At 39.3% G+C, this 21,044-nt stretch overlaps 1 protein-coding gene across 2 annotated transcripts in view; it reads right to left on the reverse strand.

Moving 5' to 3' along the window:
* Window positions 1-21,044, reverse strand: part of upf2 (UPF2 regulator of nonsense mediated mRNA decay) — a 106,435-nt gene that overhangs the window by 40,930 nt on the left and 44,461 nt on the right. For both annotated transcript variants that reach the window (XM_072563026.1, XM_072563027.1), the window contains 3 exons: window positions 16,594-16,797; window positions 14,939-15,214; window positions 8,564-8,747 (listed from right to left, as the gene is read on the reverse strand). In XM_072563026.1, the coding sequence (XP_072419127.1) occupies window positions 8,564-8,747; window positions 14,939-15,214; window positions 16,594-16,797 (664 nt within the window). The remainder of the gene's footprint in view (window positions 1-8,563; window positions 8,748-14,938; window positions 15,215-16,593; window positions 16,798-21,044) is intronic.

Consider the following 21,044-nt stretch of genomic DNA (forward strand, 5'->3'; position numbering starts at 1 on the left):
GTTAACCCAACTCTACACCCACTCCATGCGTATCACTCAGATGCCACATGTGGGGGCGTGTGCCAGTACTGGCAGGCCTCAATTCTGTTTCAAGGCCCATTTTACTCTCAGTGCATCTGCCGTCTGGCAAGATTTTTTAAAAATTTCACCAAACTATCACTTAGAAATCATAGAATCCCCACGGTGTGGAAACAGGTCAACAGGCCCAACAATTCCACACCGACCCAGAGCCATCCCGCTACCTAACACTATTTCCTGTGGCCAGTGTACCTAACCTACACATTACTGGACATGATAGGCAATTTAGCATGGTCAATCCACCCAACGTGCACATCTTTGGACTGTGGGAGGAAACCGGAGCCCCCAACAGAAACCCACATACAATAGCAAAACATGCAAACTCCACAAAGACAGTGGTCCCAAGGCTGGAATTGAACCTGGGTCCCTGGCACTGAGGCAGCTGTACTAACCACAGATACAAGGTCAGAACTACAGAAAGAGTCAATTCCAGTTGATCCCTCATCAACTATGGTGGTATCAAATCATACCTTATATAGGCATATCGGCGAAGTCGCAAGATTAGCCTCAGTAGAAATTCGAAAAATTCTAAATTCTGAAAACCAGCTGGTATCGAGCATTTTGGATAAAAGATTGGTGCACCAGAATTAGGTTTACATTCACCAAGGATCATCTAAAATTTCCTACAATTAGATACAAATGCAATTACTTTGCCAAAAGGTTTCCTTAAATTCCCTCCAGTGGACTACCACAAACCTCACGCTTTCGTTCACTTTCATTCCTAGATCGGTGTGTGCCCCTAATACCATGCTGAAAGGAGCAAGCAGGTGTTCTGCCGATGTCAATTCTCCCAACTAACCACTAGTTCAATGGAAACTGACTCACTTGACAGTTCTGTCTTTTTCATGACATGATGAATTACAACAATACCCTAGATTCTTTACAGCACAGCTTTTTATGAAATAGATGCCACCTGCAGTTTATCACTCCCAAATCGGGATCCACAAATTAAATTTACAATACACACAAAGCTTGGGAAACAAAAGCTATGAATGATGTCTTACCATGTTACATTAAAATATAAATAAACACAGAGTAAAGATGTAGCACTGATACCAGAAGAATAAAGGATCAATATTACATACGCTAAAACCTAGGTCAATGACAAAAGCCCTTCAGTGAGGAGCAGAAATGTCAGTTCAACATTATACATGTTTGTACTGGTGTAAAGCTTGGAGCTAGATAAATACATATACATATCTTCATTTTCATTACTGTTAGGGTCACTGGTTCCATCAGCACAAATGGGGCACTCAATAGAGAAAATGAGACAACTGCATAGCAAAAGATCAAATGGATTTTGCAGATAAAAAGATAAAAAACACAAACAGACCATTTAGCCTGCTCCACTATTCAATAACATCCTGGATGAGTCAGTCCCACTTACATTTACCAATCTCCTGACACCGTACATCATTTCAATAGTTCTGGCCCGAGCCACCTGTTCTTCAGTGGTCACCAACCATTCTACACCTCCATCCCTCACCAGGACTGCCTGAGGACTCTGTTCCTTCCCTGAATGTTGGTCCAAATAGTCCATATGCACCACTCTCCTCAGCCTGGCTGAGCTTGCTCACTCATTAAATGATGATTCTGTTCACTACTCTCATTTCTTCTAAAGGGAACTTCATATGCGCCTGTGTGGATCCTAGCTACACAAGTCATTTTAAGGCAAAAGTGGAACATTCCTTGTTCTAGACCTATTCAGGACCCTTCCCACAACACCTTTTCCAGGACACCAATGACTGCAACCATGCCACTTCTTATTTTGGTCTCAAGTGGAAAAATTAATCCATTTTGTTTCTAGTTTCTACCTTTCTTTCAATTTCATCTAGTCCATCTCCAAATCTCCCCTTGCCAGCCAAGAGCACGAATCCAGAATATTCCTGAATAAGTATCCACTCTATCAAGTCCCCCCAACATCTTACAGACCCTTGGCTACACATTAGGAATAGACTAATGGATTAAATAAATAACTTGTAGGAATGGATACTTCTGATTTATGTTACATCAAGATATAAACAAGTTGATGTTTGGTGCACATTGTTAATCATTGTGGTTATCAATATTGAAACATGCTGAACTTCACATATCCTAAGTCATTCCAGTGGTTCACTCTTCACAATTTAAATGCAAAAAGTATTTCAAGCACGCTGCAGCACCTACTCTACACGGAGGAAAGGAGATCACCTTGCAAAATGTCAAATTTAAGTCCAGATAAGTAAGGGAGAATTATTGAGAAGATCAGGAAGTTCGCTCACTACAAACAGCAGCAGTTATATTTCAATGTCCTGCATCATGTTGTTAGCCCAAGGTGAGAGAATTTGATAAAGGCAAGAAAGAGGAAGAGAGAATGTTTGTTGTGCAGCTTAAATGGAAACACACATCTCCTACAAATGCTTTGGATCAAAAAATCTACACTGCTGACATATCTTCTGTGCACTCATTGTTTGTTGCCTCTCAGGAGCAGCACACTTTGGGTTCTTCCTGAGTGATCCACTGGGTCAGCAGTTTTGCACAGAGTTTATAAATGGGAGATTTTTTAAAAAAGGTCATGAAAGTCAGTTTATTCAACTTTCCAATACAGTTGTAAGTCTGACAGGAAAAGGTAGGTTCCTGGTAAACCCAGATTGACATGCAGTGGCATCATTGGAACTGTGACAATCTGAGCAGTGTGCATGGCCTTGACAGCTGTGCTGACAACAAACACAGTCAAAAAGAAAATGCATGATCACTGGTAATCTGAAGAAAAGCCAAAGCACAAAGTTCTCACTAAATTAAACCTTAATCATTAATTATCTTGCTTTGCTTTCATTGCACATCCGTTTTGAACACAACTCAAACTTATGTTTTTGCTAAAAGGATCACTAGAAATTGTAAAGTACCTAAATCATCACATTTCTGCAATGTACTCAAGACAGAGATGCAATCTTGACAACAAGAACAAAATGAGGTCCACCAACGTGCTTGCGTAAAAAAAAATTGACCATGTTCCTGTGACAATAATGCTTTTGATAAAGGAGAAAATATCAAAGATAAACGTCACGTTTTAAAAAGGAGGTTGTTTAACAGTTCACATGGCCAAGGCTGAAGGTCTCAAATTAAGCCATGTATGCCTCAGCTTTTAAAACAAAAATGAAATAGGGAACATAACACTCCTTACTTTTTGTTTGAAGATCAAGTTTCAAAGAAATTAAAGGACTGCAGTCCATTAACGTGCAGCCTGATTGAAAATGCATGCTTAGAAAACATGTCAGCCAGTTTAATTTAGGAAGTTCCGTTAATAGAGGTAAAATGGATATAAGCATTTAATCATTAATTATATTTGTAATAACTCATTACATTGCAATATCACAAGAGTGATTAGTTAAGACAATGTAAGACTGAACAATAATGTGATCAGTTGAAGGTTAAAAGAGGACTTGCATCACAAAAAATGTCAAGAATGTAAACTTTATTCTTTGTGACCCAATAAATTATATTTTACCAACCCTCTTTTCAAAACTCCCTTATGGAGTTTACAAGTACATAGCAACAAAAGGTTGAAAAATAAGGCAATCACTCAAGTCTTTGCTCAGCAGCAGCAGCAGGTTAAGTCAAAGTTCAAGCCCAACTCAGACCTCAAGTACACAGGGTGTTGATGCTCAGTGACTGAGGGAGTACCTTATGCAGTTCAGAGAGCTGTTACAAGCGTGATAGACTGAACAGTCCTCTTTTATGCTCTAAGGTATGAATTCATTGTAGCATGGACTGACAGCAAAATAACTTCCACGACCTAGAGAGAACACAGATTTTGGCCTGGGTGGGGGGGGACCGATGTCCTGCAAATAAAAAGAACACAATGGTAGAGTAGGAAATGTTATTTCAAAATTGGGAGCCAGCCTAGTTTTATTTGACTAGACTTCATCGAAAGATCTGGGTAATGTTCTGGGGACCTAGATTTTGAATCACATTCATGGCAGACACTGAAATCTGAATTCAATAAAAATCTGGAATTAAGGGTTTAATGATGATCATGAAACCATTGTTGATTGTCAGAAAAAGACATCTGGTTCATTGATGTCCTTACCAAGGCTGGCCTAGTGATGTGGCTGACTCTTAACTGTCCTCTGGGCAATTAGGGATAGGCAAATAGATATTGGTCTAGCTAGTGACATCCATATCCCATGAATTAATTTTTTTTTTAAATTGTGGGAAAGTAGAGGGAGTTGTAATATAATTCCAGTAATAAGATACTTGACTGGTGTATGCTTCATGCCACTGGTTACTTAAATGGCAAAATGCTTAGTTCTCGAGCACAGAGGTTCCTCATCTTTATGAACAGCAAATAAAACCCAAGTCATTTTTGTCGTCTTGGATACCTCAATTATATTCTACCATTTCGAGTACCGTTCACATATCCCTCCTAGTCCATGCATCAGAATCTTGGGAAACTCCCTGTACAAGTCTTCTGGCAGCAAGAAATCATCGCCAGACTAAATCGGATGGGTGTGAGTTTCCCTTCCATCAGTGGGATTCGGATTGGGATTATTAATAGGCCAATAGTTAACTCTAAGACCAGTGCAATTTAGTGATGCCTCAGAGGTTAAATTGCCCTGCATCCTCAGCTACCCAACAAAACCTACCATCTCTGTTAGTGGCCTCCTGGAAGTGGGCCCCACACAGAAGGATCAGTATTGGGCAGAGGCTGAGCAGGCAGGAAGTTGGGGGGGGGGGGGGGGCGCGTTGTGTGTGGCAACCACTGAGAGCCACCCTCTGTCCTTGCTCCCATTCCCCTCTCCTGGCCTCCCAATCCCGTGAATCTCATCCTGCCCTCCCTCATCTGTGACCCGGAGTCACTTCCCAAACAGCGGCCTTGGATGGTTGCAGTACCATCTGCAGCTCCCAATCCCACTCTTGTAAGCAGCAGGAGACACTGCCAGCTTCTGTTTAAGCAGCAGCTCTGATAGAAGAACTTCCACAACTTAGGACCTCAATTGTAGGGTAGGCCCGACAATAACCATTAAGTCTTGAAGGGCATTTGTTTCAGTCAGGCCTCATCATGGTAATTCCTCACCAGTTCTCCAATCAGTAGCAAGACTCCCAGCCAGCCTGACAATATAATTCACTGCAAACAATTGGGAGATTCACAAAGATAACCAGATTGACTGCAAGGAACCACATTTTCGTGTGTATGTGCATGCAGGAGGCTTGAAATAACAGCGTTGAGATTTTGGCTAGCATCTTGTGCCACTTCACTACAGAAATGGTCTGTTTTTCACCTTTAGGAAGGTAAAGCTGCAAACTGTTGATTTATTCATGGACCTAGTGTTAACTTTTATTGCTTCAGATTTGGTCTGAAAATGAAACATACACCATGGAATTGGTCAGGACAGAACCTACTCATATATGTTAGGAGTTTATGCAGGCAAAAAACTTAGTTTATTGAATTTGGATTTGAATTGATTACAGAGCTAAGCTTTCAATATTAAAAGCGAGTCTTGCAGCTTTTCAATCAACCACCTGGGCAGGTGGCAAACATATAGTTACAGCAATTTGGCAAAGCCTTTTGAATGTTTTGATATTCCCATTTCATGTCTTACAACATTTTATATATTTTAGCTTTAACATACATGGGTGGCTCACATGACGGGAAAGAACGGTTGGCTAACTCAGATCCTCATCGACAGCCATCACATGAAGAGTCAAAGCCCCAAAATCAAGATGCAGGATTGGAACAATCATGTGAGTACAATTTGATAACTTTTTAGTTATATTAGGTTTTATTACAGGAGATAAACAGATTGTTGCACAAATATCATAATCATGGAATAACAATGAATAAGATTTTTGAAGACTATATGCTTCTTGTAAAAGCAAGGAGCCTTCTGTTCTTATTTCAAATGTTCATAAAACCTATCGATTAATATGAATTGACTGATTCAAAGTAATAACAACTTCCCCAAATGGAATCAATGATTTTTCTTTTCAGAAATGCACCAGAAGTTACATTCATTAAACTCCAAATTCAAAGGCAGAAAATAACAATCATGAGGAAATGCCAAGAAATCGGAAGGTGATATACAATTTTACAGTTATCTATCTCAAAAATATTTTAGGCCATTGTTAATGCTACGAATGCCCTCAAAAATATGAAACATAATTAGACTATTCCCTATGTCTGCTGCTAGTTGTTCTGCCCAATCTGACAGAGCAACAATGAGTGAGCTCCCAAAACCAATGGCTTTAAGAATTAATATCACATCATTATATTTAAAACTTTCCTCAAAAGTAAACTGAAAAACATCAGCTATTTGGATTAACGAGCTCGATTATTTGGTAAATTATTAGACAAACCTATTATCTAAAATAAAATCCAGTATCTCTCAGAATAAAATGTACAATGTAAGAAGAAAGATTCTAAGAGAAAATTTAATCTTGAAGTTCAGAAACACAGGTTTTGCTAATTATTATGGTATTTCAATCCATGAATAGTTGTGAAATTTCAGGTCTAATTTCACTTAGGCATCCCAGTATAAACAGGAATGTCAAGCTGGAGAGGAGGAACTATTTTACTGAAATATAATTTCTCCAAACATGGTCAGATAGTATCATCAATGCCTGTTTCCTGAAATAATTTTTTTCCCTCAGCCTAGAAGTGCCTGGAATGCAAGGCTTTTCTTTCGTAAATTGCTACTGATGTGAAAAGTAGCAATAAACATGTTCCACAAACTTCTTTCTTTTTAAAGGTAAAGCAATCACTCCTGTATCTAAAATTAATAATGAAAGGAGCGCATTCCAAAGCAAAACTTAAAAAAAACTGATCAAATTACGTTATCAGTAACATAAATTACCAAAATGTAATCTCATATTACAAGAATTTGAAAGATTTCTCACTTTTTGCTGTACCATAATCCTGGATGCAATACTGGATAGAAACAGGCTTGCCAATTTGTTGTTAACAGAAGACATTCCACCCAATGAGACATTCCATCTCCACCCTCGCTAAATCCATGAAACAAAGAACAAGAGCCCTTTCAAAACTACACTGTCAGCATTTATGAAGTGTCAAAATTAACAAAGACGTACAAAAACTGTACTGCCAGGTCATTCAGCATAATGTTAGCTTGCTAAACTTCCAAGTCGGAGAAATTCAAAGTAGCATAAATAAATTTCTCCTGCTAAACACCAACACACATCCATCCCTGCCAGAATATTCAGTGGCGGCTTTATTAGCCAGAAATAATCGTCAAGGTGATATCTTGAGATGTTCAGACAATAGCAGAACTGTAACTCAGCTTTATAATGGAATTGTTGCTGGATTTGGAACAACATAGGTCAGCGAGCAGACAAGTGCAATGGAGTTTTGAATAAGCTTTCATTTTGGACGGTGGAAAGGAGGCCACAAGTGCGTTGGAATGCTTATGTTGAGAGTTAACATAAAAGATTAAGCGAGGAAAACCAGAAGGTACTGAAATGGTTTTAAAATGCATTGTTGCTCCAGATTAGTAAGCAGAAAGTGGTGTGACAGAAGTACAGGTAACAGAGATGGAATAATTATGGAATAGTACCATAATGAAGGTAGCTATGTAGCTTATCAAGACAGTGTTAGCTCTTTCAGATAGAAATTCATTAAATCCCACTCCACTATACAAAAAAAAAAGCTGCTGATGCCGGAGATCTGAAACAAACAAAAACAGAAATTGCTGGAGAAACTCAGCAGGTCTAGTACTGTGGAGAGAAAACAACATTAATGTTTCGAGACCAGTGGCCCTTCTTCAGAACTCAAGTACTAATTCTCCTTTTTGCCTGACATTGTTGCATCTTTTTATCCTTCAAATATTTATACAACTTCTTTTTGAGGGCCACTATTAAATCTGTATCACTGCATTCCAAATCTTAATAATTTGTTGTGTAAGAAAGCTTCTCCACGAATCTCTTCCGATTCTTTAGCGACTCAAACCTCTTTCATCCACCCTTCTGCCACTGGAAACAGTCTATTTCTACTTACTTTACATAAGTGCTTCATTATTTTAAACATCTCTCATTAAGCTTCTTCTACTCCAAGGAGAACAACTCCAGATTTTCACAAGGTCATTACAGGTGGTACCTCCACACAACGGTAGGGCTAAACAGGAGAAAAGATTCTTTTCCAGGTCACTCATTAGCATCTGCTTTACTTTCACGCACTTCCTGATAACTGCTGCAGACAAAGAGGACTAGTTTGCTTGGCAAATGCTTCTAACGGACAGTGTCTCTGCGGATTTCTTTTCGAACCAGAGATTTACTTCATTAATATGTAAAGATTATGCAAGAAATCAAAACTGTTTCATCAGAAACTAGATGATATGCGAGAAGAAAATTTGCTTATTCGTTTTGTGTTTCTAAACATACACGTAAAGTCATGTTTTAAGGAAATTAAAACAGAAAATGCCGGAGAAACAGAATTAACATTGAGTTCAGTATGACTCTTCTTCAGAATGATATAAGTGGAACTGTTCCTTACCTAGTTTAATCAAGAACTCGCGTTCGAGTTCCTGAACCTGTTTTATGGCCTCTTCAAGGGAGCCACAGAATTTCATCTTTGGTCGAAGCAGCTCAAGTATGTCACTAATCATATAGTCGACATCAATAGGGAAAGGGTGATCTTTCGTCCACACATCTAAACTCTTCTTCCACCAGATATAACGCTGCAAATGGCATAAGAATCTAATTTGTTAGCATGTAAAGAATCTCTGCAGTGATAATTTCAAAAAAAGTTTTAATTAATTTAAAAAAGAAACTAACAACAGAAGAAATAAACAAAATTTCTCAGATTATAACCACTAGAGGATGTTATTTTATATTTAGTACTATGGAATAAAAAGGACTAATTAATAATCTTGTTGTTAAAGGACCATTAGGTACTTCACATGATTTGACAGTGGGATACTTTATTCTAAGGCAAGGGTGTTAAATTTGAATTAAGGTAAATTATAAAAGTTTCAGGCACAAATTGGCCAAGGTGGACTGGGAAACACATTAAAAAGCATGACTGCACATTGGCAATGGACAGACTTTAAAGATCTATTACACGGTTTACATCCTTAGAATTTTGAGATGCAAAACTCAAAAACAGTCAGCCAACCTTAGGGAACAAAGGAAAGGATTGTATGAGATTAAAAGAAAAGGCTTATGAAGTTGCAAAAAGTGGCAATAAATTCATACAATTTATAGATTTTTAAGAATACAGCCAAGGAGGACCAAGAAAATGATAAGGGACAGTAAAATATGAAGCGAATATGGTACTATTTTAAGAACAAAGTGTTCTCTGTGTTCTAAGTAACTCTTTCCATCTAAAACCAAGGGCAGAGATCTACAGATAACTATCTCGTTGCTGCGTGTCGAATCTTGTTATGCAGAGTCATTCACTTATGCAGTAGAAACTGCAAATTATATTGCATGCAGACTCTTTTGGTTGTTTCAGAGATATGATCAGGTGAATAGATGCAAAGATATATAGTCTTTCTTTGACAAGACCAGTTCTCTGCCACTTACAAGAATATGCCAAAACAGACGCCATTAAATGTATGCCTATCAGTTCCTATTCATGCTCTCCATGTTAAGATATACAATTGTAGTTAACTTGTCAAATCCCAGTTATTTTTCATGTCATTGTCTTTATTAATGCAAACAAGATATTATTAAGAAACCAGATCTCTATTTTGTCTAACCCGATTTGGCAGTCTGACCAGATTAGCAGCTTTCTTGTTCTTGTGGTTCTGTTCGCCGAGCTGGGAATTTGTCTTGCAAACGTTTCGTCCCCTGTCTAGGTGACATCCTCAGTGCTTGGGAGCCTCCTGTGAAGCGCTTCTGTGCTGTTTCCTCCGGCATTTATAGTGGCCTGTCTCTGCCGCTTCCGGTTGTCAGTTCGAGCTGTCCGCTGTAGTGGCCGGTATATTGGGTCCAGGTCGATGTGTTTGTTGATAGAGTCTGTGGATGAGTGCCATGCCTCTAGGAATTCCCTGGCTGTTCTCTGTTTGGCTTGCCCTATAATGGTAGTGTTGTCCCAGTCGAATTCATGTTGCTTGACGTCTGTGTGTGTTTGCAAGACAAATTCCCAGCTCGGCGAACAGAACCACAACAACGAGCACCCGAGCTACAAATCTTCTCCCAAACTTTGAGCTTTCTTGTTAATTTGAAAACATGTAGCTTTTAAAACGTTTTCAGGGCTTCTTTTAATCATTCGACTGGATGGTTCAGCTTAAATGGATTTCAAATCTTTTTCACAAGAAAATAAAATTTAAAGACAATTTGAAATGGGAGCTAAAAAGAACTAAAACTATCCTAGTCATTGTTACTTTCTATTGCTTATCATTTTAGTTCTCCACTTTGCTCCCATTCAGACTCTCTCTCCATAGCCTTATACAGTATCCCAAATAAACTAACACAAATAAACTAACACTTTGTATTGATACTCAGTGGCCTTTGGACTCCTTGCTGAGTTCAATAACTTTAGAAGTGCCTGCACTTTGCACAAAGTTTTAAGAGGCTGCTAGCAGCCTGGATGACTAGAAGTGTAACCAGTCTGATTAGCTTGAAGAGGGCCGGCATTGCATCCCGAGGTTCAATTATGTGGACAGGATATTTTTCGGCATACTCATCCCGCAGCTTAATAAAGTGCAGCCAGAAATGGAATGGGTGATCACCAGTCAGATAGGTTTTCAGGAAAGCCCCAAAGTGGATCTCTCACAAGAACAGTTTTTCGGGTGTTGGAAAATTATGCCAGTGATGGTTCTTCTAAAAAGTATATCCACAGCTCATCTGCACAAGGTGGAAAAAAAAGACAGGAAGGGCAATAGTGGTAGGAGACTCCACAGTAAGGAATACAAACAGGAGTTTCTATGTTTTACCTGGACATCGAATGAGCTGGAACATTTCAGCTATGAAGACAGACTCGATGGACAGGAGTTATTTTCTTTATTGCACAGAGGTTTATGGGGGGGGGGGGGGGGGGGGGTACACAATTCAGGTGTACAAAATTATAAGGAGCAGGGGTAGGTGCACAGGAAGAAACTTTCCCTTTTGCAAAGGGTTCAATAACCAGGGAGCACAGATTTAAGGCAAGGGACAGTTGGCTTAGAGGGGATTTGAGGGAGAAAATTTCACCTAGATAGTGGGGGTACCTGGAACCCACTGCCTGAATAGGTGGAAAAAGCAGGAACCATCAACATTTAAAGAGTATTTAGATGAACACTTGAAATACTAGAGAATATTAGGCTGTAGAACAAATACTGTAGAGTATGACAGGTAGCTGTTTGATGACAGGCACAACATGATGGCCTGAAGAGCTTTTTTTCCATGGTGTAAACCTTTACAAGATCATTATTTTCACCTCCATTGTGCTGTGTTTTTGCTTATATTTTTGCTTTGTTTTTTGCCTTTATCCTTCAAGCCAGAATCAGATAGTTGGTATGAACTAATATTTCACATTGACCATAAACCTAGTTTATGTTAGCCATTCCTTCTCTCTTTATCATGAAATCTTTTGTCATTTAATCTCTCCTGCTCTCCACCCAATCACAGAACTGTCCTTTTGCTCTTCCTGCTTCTTACCACTGACTTAAAACTTGAATTTCTAACTTTCTTCAGCTTTGATGCAAGGTCACTGACCTGCACATGAACTCTGTTCCCTGTCAGATGCTACTTTCCAACATCTTGCTTTATTTCAGAGTTCCAGCATCTACAACATTTTGCTTTTGCAAAATTCTCTCCTCCCATACAATGACATTATGCTTGCATTCTTAACGCAGTGTGGAGGGACACAAAGTAGACATACGTTCCTTTTGATTGCTAAATTACAATCAGACATCTAATGGGTAACAGCTAGAAAGACATCCTATTCAAATAAAATTTGTGCATAATTCGAGGTTTTGCAGTAACCAGGTGTTTGTTTTTTTTGTATCCTTGTCCCCAAGTGCATTGTTGAGTCATTCAAAAATACAATGTTGAATTTCGCCTGGCTTTGCTGACAGTGGAGAAAATTGTCAACAATTTAGTTGCTATTTTTGTAAAACGCTTAGAGCTATTATGGCACATCCCCTGCAGCAAGTCAACATAATCCACTGACCTCAATTAAAGTGTCAGCATTACTAAATCCAGAATTGTTATTCAGATCAAGGATCAATTGCTGCTCTCCTCTTAAGTGCTTTTGCAAGACATTTTCGATGGCTACCTTTTCATTCTAGTTAACCCCTTTATTGGATGATGTAGTCACACAGTAACCATATCCTTTGTATTTTTCTCAGGTTTTTTTTAAGAAAGGTACGATCGAACAAATTTCAAAGATTGTATGCATACGTGTTATTATTTTATCTTGGAATCTATAAATAAGACATATGCAGTTTATTATGATAAACATATTTACCATACTCCAAAATACAGTACAATTCTGCACTCTTTTCCCAGTGCAGTATAGAAAATATCCAGTCCTTGTTCCAAAGCAGCCAGTTGATCTTTTACAGAAACATCACCAATCATCAAAACTCAGTTAGCTTAGTATTGGCAATAGTTTTCTTTAGTGCTTGATGCTATTCAGGGTTTGTTCAGCTGGTTCCCCTACTGGTTCAATAATGGGATTTGGTGGGGGTAGTGTTAATGTCACTGGACTAGGAGTCCACAATCCCAGGCTAATGTTCTGAGGGCATTAATTTGAAATACCTCATGACAGATGGTGAAATTTAAATTCAGTAAAAAAAACCCTGCCCTAATGGCAACTATGTAGCCACTGTCCATTTTGAAAAATATCTGTTTGGTTCATAATATCTGGGAGGGAATGAAATGTACTGTCAGGCCTACGTGTGACCCAGACACACAAAACCTCAAGTGCTCTGTGGGTAATTAGGAATAGGCAATAAATGCTGGCTTTGCCAGTGACACTACATCCCCTTGGAAAAAAAGTTCCTTTGCAGTATTTGTTTCAGCATCCTTTGAAACAGCAGTATGTTGTAACTTCAGACCACCATCAATAGCCTTATCTAACACTGTACAGGCATCTATTGGACAGAATTTGAATTCCTGTTCACGCACTTTAAATTTGAGTTTGCCTTTCTTTAAAATACACGAGGCACGGTTCTTCATAATGTGAGTTAATATCAAAAGACGTGTCCAAGGTTTCTCCTATTTTGTGATAACTGCGTGGATCCTTTATCAAGAGCAACATAACACCTAATTTTAAATCAGTCCCTCTTCCATTACCAAGCAAAGTCTTGAACCCTGTCCTAGCCTCTAACTCAGGCCATAATATCTCCATCTGTCCCATCAACACATGTACCCTATTCTTTCCCAGCAGTAGCTATTTTAAAAACAATTGAAAAAATACCTCATCTCTACGCCACAGATTTGAGTGCAACAGTTCAACCATAATTATTTTATCTTAGAGGTTTGATAATGGATAACATTAAAAGCATTAAAACACGTTTTTAAAAAGGTTGCATCAAACAGATTGAACCTTGAATTAGCAACTTCTAGCCTCTGTGAATATTTTTAGGCTCTCTGCAGACTTTCATGCACTCCATGATCCTAATCAACATTTCTAAACCTGACACCTCTCCATCAACGTCAACAAAATGAAAGAACTGATCAATGACTTCAGGAAGCGGACTGGAGGGCACGCCCCTGTCTGTATTAATGGTTCTGGAGGTAGAGATAGTAGAATGTCAAGTTCCTGGGAGTGAAGATCACCAACCATCTGTCCTGGTCCAACTATGTCAACACAATAGTCAAGAAAGCATAAAAAAGGGCTCTACACCCTCAGGAGGCTAAGGAAATTTGTTCTGCCCAGAAGGACCCTTACCAATTTTACAGATGCACCATAAAAAGTATCCTGCCTGGGTGAATCACAGCATGGTATGGCAACTGCTCTATCCAAGACCACAAGAATCTAGAGAACTGTGAACACAGCCCAGTCCATCATGCAAACAACCTTTCATCCACTGACTCCATCTTTATTTCCACTGCCTTGGGAAAGCAACCAACATAATTAAAGACTCCTCCCGCCCCTGTTATACTGTCTCTCCCCCTCCCCACCTTCCGTCAGGGAGAAGATATAAAAGTTTGAATACATGTTACAAACAGATTGAAGACCAGCTTCTTCTCCACTGTCAGACTTTTGACTGGTCCTCTCAAGTGTTAGTTCTATTCCATCTACAACATTTCTGCAGCTGTGACACTGCATCCTGCACTCTCTCCTGCTACACTGATGGACTTTGTATGGTACAACTACCTGTATAGCAGACAAAACAACTCTGCCTTGGTACATGTGACAATAAATCAAACTCAAACCCCAAACTCTTGTCCAGCTGACACTCTGGGCCTTTGCTCCCTAGACCTGTTCTGTCTAGTTGACATGGGGACCCAGCTCTATTATGTAGTCACCAATCTGAATAGCCTATCATTAAAGCTTTGTGAAATCTTTTGCATGCAGCTCCAGGGCTTGCCAAAGTGTAACTCAACCAAACTTGCCCAATCACAGATTCCTTCCTCCCTTGCTGTTCCTTCAATCACAGGTGCTGTCACTTGAGCAGTTGAAACTGCAGGAGAGGAGAGGCTGGTGATTGGAGAAGTTGAAGCAAAGGGGATGAGAGAGAGAGAGAGAGAGAGACTGGTGATTGGCAGTGCAGCTCCACACAGAATCTTATTTCTCTCAATTACAGAGGAGATCTTTACCGGATTGGTGATCCTGTGGTGACATTTTAAGAGGTCATAAGGGAATGGTGGGGAAGAATATGCTGTCTCAAAAGGTTTGATCCAGAATGTGTGTGTGTATGTATTATACATACACACTATTGCTAGTTTTAAGCAAAGCTTGTGAAAGGACAGCTTCAAAATAATTGAAAATTACCTGAAAATATACAAGAAAACAGTCCAACTTTCGTTTGCTGGAGCCTCTGTCAAAGTACTGCCCACAAGTGTCCAACAGTGTACAAACTAGTCGAATACGGAATAAATGCTCTGGTGGATCCAGAGGTGTCGCACTGCCATCAGCGCTTACACCAAATGTAATAAAGGAATACAAAATTCGGAAGATGACCGCAGATTCCACCATCCTGTAATTGTACAATTCCCCAAGGAACTTAACACTGCTAATACGCCTCTGGTTGAACTTGGGTTGATTGACCTGAAAAGCAAAAGGCAGCTAGTCATTACAAGACGACATCAGTGAAACCCACAGATAGGGGCAGCAATGAATGACAGACCTGGAGTCTTTTCAACTTTAGTTTGGTCAATTTTAATTTCAATTTAATCAGCACCACTGGATGTAAGAGTAATAAATGCTTTCTAAAAAGGGTTTTTGAAGATGTAACGAGCAAAACAGATAAAGAGGGACCAATAGGTGTCCTGCAGTTGGATTTTCAAAAGGTATTTGAAAAAGTCCCACATTACAAATGTCACTGCACAAAACAAGAGCTCATGATGTTAGGGGAAACATATGAGCAAAGATAGAGTGCTGGCTAACTAAAGGGAAGCCAGGACAAATGGGCCATTTTCAAGTTGGTAAACTGTAACTATTGGAGTGGAAGAGGGATCAATGCTGGAGCCTCTACTACTAGTAATCTGTATTAGCAGCTTGGGTGCAAGGACGGAGTGCATTCCAAACAAATTTGCTAATGATACAGCAAGAAGTGGACAGGCAGTTTGCCAGAACACACAGTCTGCAGTGACATGTAAAATAACAAACTGGGCAGCACAGTGGCTCAGTGGTTATCGGGGACCTGAGTTCAATTCCACCCTCAGGCAACTGTCTGTGCAGAGTTTGCACATTCTCCTAATTTCTCCCAATGTCCAAAAATGCATAGGTTAGGTGAATTAGCCATGGGAAATGCCTGGTTATAGACATGGCAGGGGTGGGTTTGGGTGGGATGCTCTTCGGAGAGTCGATGTAGACTCGATGGGCCAAATGGTCTGCTTTCACACCGTGGTGATTCTATGATTAAATGCGTGGGCAGAAAAAATGGCAAATGGAGTATAATTTGGGAAAATATGTTAACCACTTTGGTACGATGATTAAAAATAGATTTAAATTAAGGAACCACAGAGGAGCTGGGTGTCATTGCAAACGAGTCACAAAGTTGTATACAAGTATAATGTGTAGTTAGGAAAGCAACGGGAACATTGGCCTTTATGCTGAGATATGTTTGGTGAGGGTGTTGTGGTAGTGGTGGAGGGTGATGACTATGGAGAGTACATGAGGTTTGGATCAGCTTCTGATTGCTTCCGATGCTGAGTCAATGTAATTAAACACAGCTTGAAGTTATTAGAGAGATTCTGGCATCTGCAGGAACATACCCCAGTATTTATCAGCACATTATGGAGAGAGACATCCAAAGAATATGACTATTTGCACCAAAGTTCCCCATACATCATTATAAATAGTTACATTTAATTAGGACAACCATTATGCTTCTTACAAAACAAAGTTTTTCTAAGCATCAATTTTGCAGATAGCTATGTTTCATATCTTTTAATTGTTTAATATTTCTGCTAAAATAATATTACCTCCATTCCCAGACGGATGTCTTCCAGCACTCCATCCACAACGTGAATTCCCACATCTTCTTGGTATGGCACTAAACCCGCCAATAGGTTAGCAACACAGTGAATACTGTTATATTTGACATTCCAGATGTTGATCATGCAATTAATAACATATTCCTTCACCTCTGGATCATGCCATGCCAATTTCCGCATCTGTCTCAACACCTGCAATACGAAAATTGTCAATTTTAAAGAAAAAATGCACATTGCATATCAACAGTCAGATTAGGATTGAATTGTGAAATAGAAACAAAATATGCAAAGTAGAGTCATTATTTGTAGATGTAAAATTGCTTTTTCTTTGTTCAGTCATGTCATAAGCATTGACCATACCATAATGGGGCGCCTTTGTCATTTTTCCTCCATGGTCTTAGAATATCATATCTCTCCACACGAATTTGTTTGATATCACCTCATTCTAAAATCCTTAACTCAAGTTAACCATTAGATGTACCAGTGATTTGCTGAAAAAGGAACGGACTAAATTATTATGGCTTTCTCCTTTTCACCAGAAAGCCAACTGTATCAAAAACAGCATTCTGCTATAACAGAAGTTAAAATCAAGAATACCCAATGTAGAGAGTAATAAGTACAACTACATCCTACAGTTCCAGTATGACACCAGTACGCTCTGCCTCTCAGCCACAGATCAAGTTTCATTTAAAGTTTGAAAATAGTGCACAGCAGACCACAGAGCATTTAATGCCAAAAATGAAAAGGACAGCAGTTCAAAAAATTCAGAGGGGGACATTTTGGTACAAAATCTAAAGCTTAGATCAATGTTTAATTGCTGATTGGCTAAGGAACATGGCACTTTGCAAATGCTTCTAAAGTTCATATTAAGTGGGCTGACTATAGAATGACAGGAGATTATTCAGCCCTTCTTCAGCTCTGAAAAATTAATCATATTCCACTGCTCTTTTCCAACAGTACTGCAATTGTTTTCCTCAAAGTAAAGTTCAATTCTTTTTTGAAGCACACTTTTTGCTCCAATATATCTTACTCAAACTTTCTCTTCTCTAATCAGAACAATTCCAATTAGAGTGAAATGCTTACTTTTTATTCAAAAAATGCTTCCTATCCTTAACAACCAGAGTATAAGTGGCACACAGTTTATACATATTTAACTAATAGGTCAACCTGGCACTGCTCATAATATTCCTGCCACTTCTGATGCCAAGAATATTTGGCACTTCTTAAAGCTAACAACTATAAATGTAGTAAAACTTGGTCCTGCAGGTTGCTTTGGGAATACTGAGGAGACCTTAGTCTTTGGCATTAACTAGAACACCCTGTTAAAGATCGAAATGTAGGTTTAGTCCAATGAAAACATTTTCTTCTTGCAGTTGAACTTAACAGTTCAGCAGCAAATAATGAGGTGGGTTAGAGAGAAGCAAGAGATTGAGACAAGCTTGGAAACTTTGAGGTCAATCAGGCTGAACCTCACTGACATTCACTATTGATGAATGAAGAATGACCACATGGGAGGCATCCACAGGACTGTGTGGGAAAACAAGATTCATTCCTTCAGCACTGCTGGGGAAGGAAAATGACATTTTGTTGAAGCTCATCAGGATAATTCATAATAATATGGATTTAAGGGGAAAATATTTAAAAACTGAGGGGAGTGTGTTGATTGGTTTTTCAATCAAACTGTGACTGGTAGAGGTGCTGCAATGGAGAATTAATTAGTTAATAATGACCGACAAGTAACTGCCAGGCTTCCTGCGAAAGGGTCAGATAGGAGAAAAAGACAAAAATGGAAGAATATTATTCTTCCCAGAATTTAACTTTTGGTCACTGTGACAAGTGTAAAGTATTTTGAGAGCTGACCTACAGATTTGCAGACAGCAAATCAGCTTAAAAACAGTATAATTGTTCCATGGTACAAAAGCAAAAGGATGAATTGTACTGTTTCTAATTAATGATTTGATTTCATTAACAAAGTGACCACTGTTTAATTACCCAAGTTAAAGTCTATTGTATTCTGATACAAGTCATTTTACTATAATGTGTTTTTCATTAATTTGAATTGATAAATTGGGGACACTGTTTATAGCGCAAACTTTTCAGGTGTGCACGGGCTATAACGTGATTCTGGTCCCATTAGTTTAAATGGTGCTGCTTTCACGTGATTTTCTTATAACACAGGATTGCATGAGAGTGGAACTGCTGCGTTAAAGCAGAACTGACTATCTAAATTTAGAGAATGCAGCACTTGCAACATTGTAACTATATACATAACATTGTAAAGAGAGTCGAAGTTCTCTCTTTTTAACATAAGTACATGCATTTGTTAAGAGAGTCGAAGTTCTCTCTTCTTTAACGTTAGTCCATGCATTTGTTAAGAGAGTCGAAGTTCTCCCTTATTTAACTTAAGTACATGCTTTGTTAAGAGAGTCGAAGTTCTCCCTTTTAAACGTAAATAATATCGAGAGTCACACTTGCTCCCTTTTTGTGTTAAAATAAGTTAATAATCGTTAAATATCTGCAAGAGTTGCAGAGTCATGAGAAGTGTCTCCCGCGAGACCTTAGAGGCAAAGGTCTTAAACCTCTTTATGCCCAGAAATTTCATGAGGGAATCATTCTTTCCAAACCATTTCCCTCTAGCTCCGATAACGAAGCCGAAGAATTGTGGCTTGGTACCTCCTGTGAGGCGCTCCACTTCCTTGCTCAGATGTTGATATTTCTGGGTCTTTTCAGTCCACGCTTGTTCTAAGGACTGGTCATTGTTTTCGAACCGGACCGTGACATCTACAACCGCCACTTTCGAGCTGTTCTCCTTCTTGAAGATGATGTCCGGTTTCCACAGTTTACCGTCTGAGGTTACCAACCTCGGCTCCAAGTATGATGTCCAACCATACTTGCCAACATGTTTCCTCAGCTGTTCGAGGACCACGTTGTGCCTTTTGATTCTCTTGTTCTTAACGTATAGACAGTGGCCCGATATGTGTGCCAGCGTTTCGTTTTGGCTGTTGCACCTTCTGCATCTTTTGTTCGCACGAGGATTGCCCCTGGACAAGGTCGTTCTTGTCGGATACAGATTAGATCTGATCTGGAGCACAGATCTCAAGGGGTGATGCTCAGAAGAATTTTCAACATGAAGATAAGAATATTAAAAATCAAAGTATCAGTAGAACAGAGAGCCAATGTCAATTAGTGAGCACAGGGATGATAATTGAAAGTGACAGCTGCAAATTATAGAATGTGTTTTGGATAAACTCAAGTCAACGGAGTGTGGAGGATTGTAACACTACTAGTGGAATAACATAAGACAACAAACAATATAACAATGTCAGGCATATTGTTGGAATCAACACAGAATAAATTTGCATTCTTAAAAATTATTCGTTCATTCTTCGGATCCAAACAAAGTCAACATCTATTGCCAGCCCAGAATCGCCCTTGCAAAGGTGGTCATGAACCATCTGCTTTAACGACCATAGGCAATGCTGTCAAGGAACTTCCACACTTATTGTTTTATAGGGAGTTCTGAGATTTTGACCCTGAAAAGGAGGAATAGTGGTGGGTGTCCAAATCAGGATGGTACAAGGAGTAGGGCATAATAACGGTGATGCAGGCACCATACTTTTGGGTGGTAAACGTTGCAGGTTTAGAAAGTGCTGCTGAAGAGGTCTCAGCAAGTTTTTGCAGTGCACTTGGTTAGTTGGAGCACACCATAGTCCACAGGGCATTAGTGAGGGCTGACAGGGGTTAGTGGGGGGGGGGGTTTAATGTTTAAGATAGTGGATAGGATGTTGATCAAACAAATTATTTTGTTGAACCTCAAGTATTATTAGCCTCATTCACATAAAGCCAAGTATAAATATTTCATCTTACTCTTGACTTGTGCCATATTGGTGGCAGACACACTTTGGGGAGTCAGGAAGTGAGACATTCTCAAAACCACTTCCAGCCTTTGAGTTCCTATTGTAGTCGTGTGTGTGGCAGGTCCAATTCAGTTTGTGGTCAGTATTGACCCCCACAATGTTAATAGTAGGAGACCTGATGATGGCAACACCACTGAGTGCTTCAGGAAATGCTCAGATTCTGTCATGTTGAAAATAGTAATTACTTGGATACTGGCTGGAACAAATGTTTCTTGCCAGCTATTAATCAAAGCTTGATTATTGTCCTGTCCTTGTTGGTTGCAATTCAGACTTCTTCCTGATGTGATGAATTGCAAATGGAACAAAATACCATGGAATCACCAGCAAACATTCCCACTTCTGTCTCTACGTTACATGAGAAGTAATACACGAAGCAGGTGAAGATGACTGGGTCAATGGCACTTTCCCAAGGAGCTGCAGTGATGTGCTGTGGTTAAACAAATTGGCCTCCCAGCAGCCAGGCCATTTTTATTTGTGCTAGGTAGGCATTTTTGCAAACCTGCTTTTGGGAAATAAATACGG

This window comes from Chiloscyllium punctatum, chromosome 44 (genome assembly GCF_047496795.1).
Source record: "Chiloscyllium punctatum isolate Juve2018m chromosome 44, sChiPun1.3, whole genome shotgun sequence".
Lineage (NCBI taxonomy): Eukaryota > Metazoa > Chordata > Chondrichthyes > Orectolobiformes > Hemiscylliidae > Chiloscyllium > Chiloscyllium punctatum.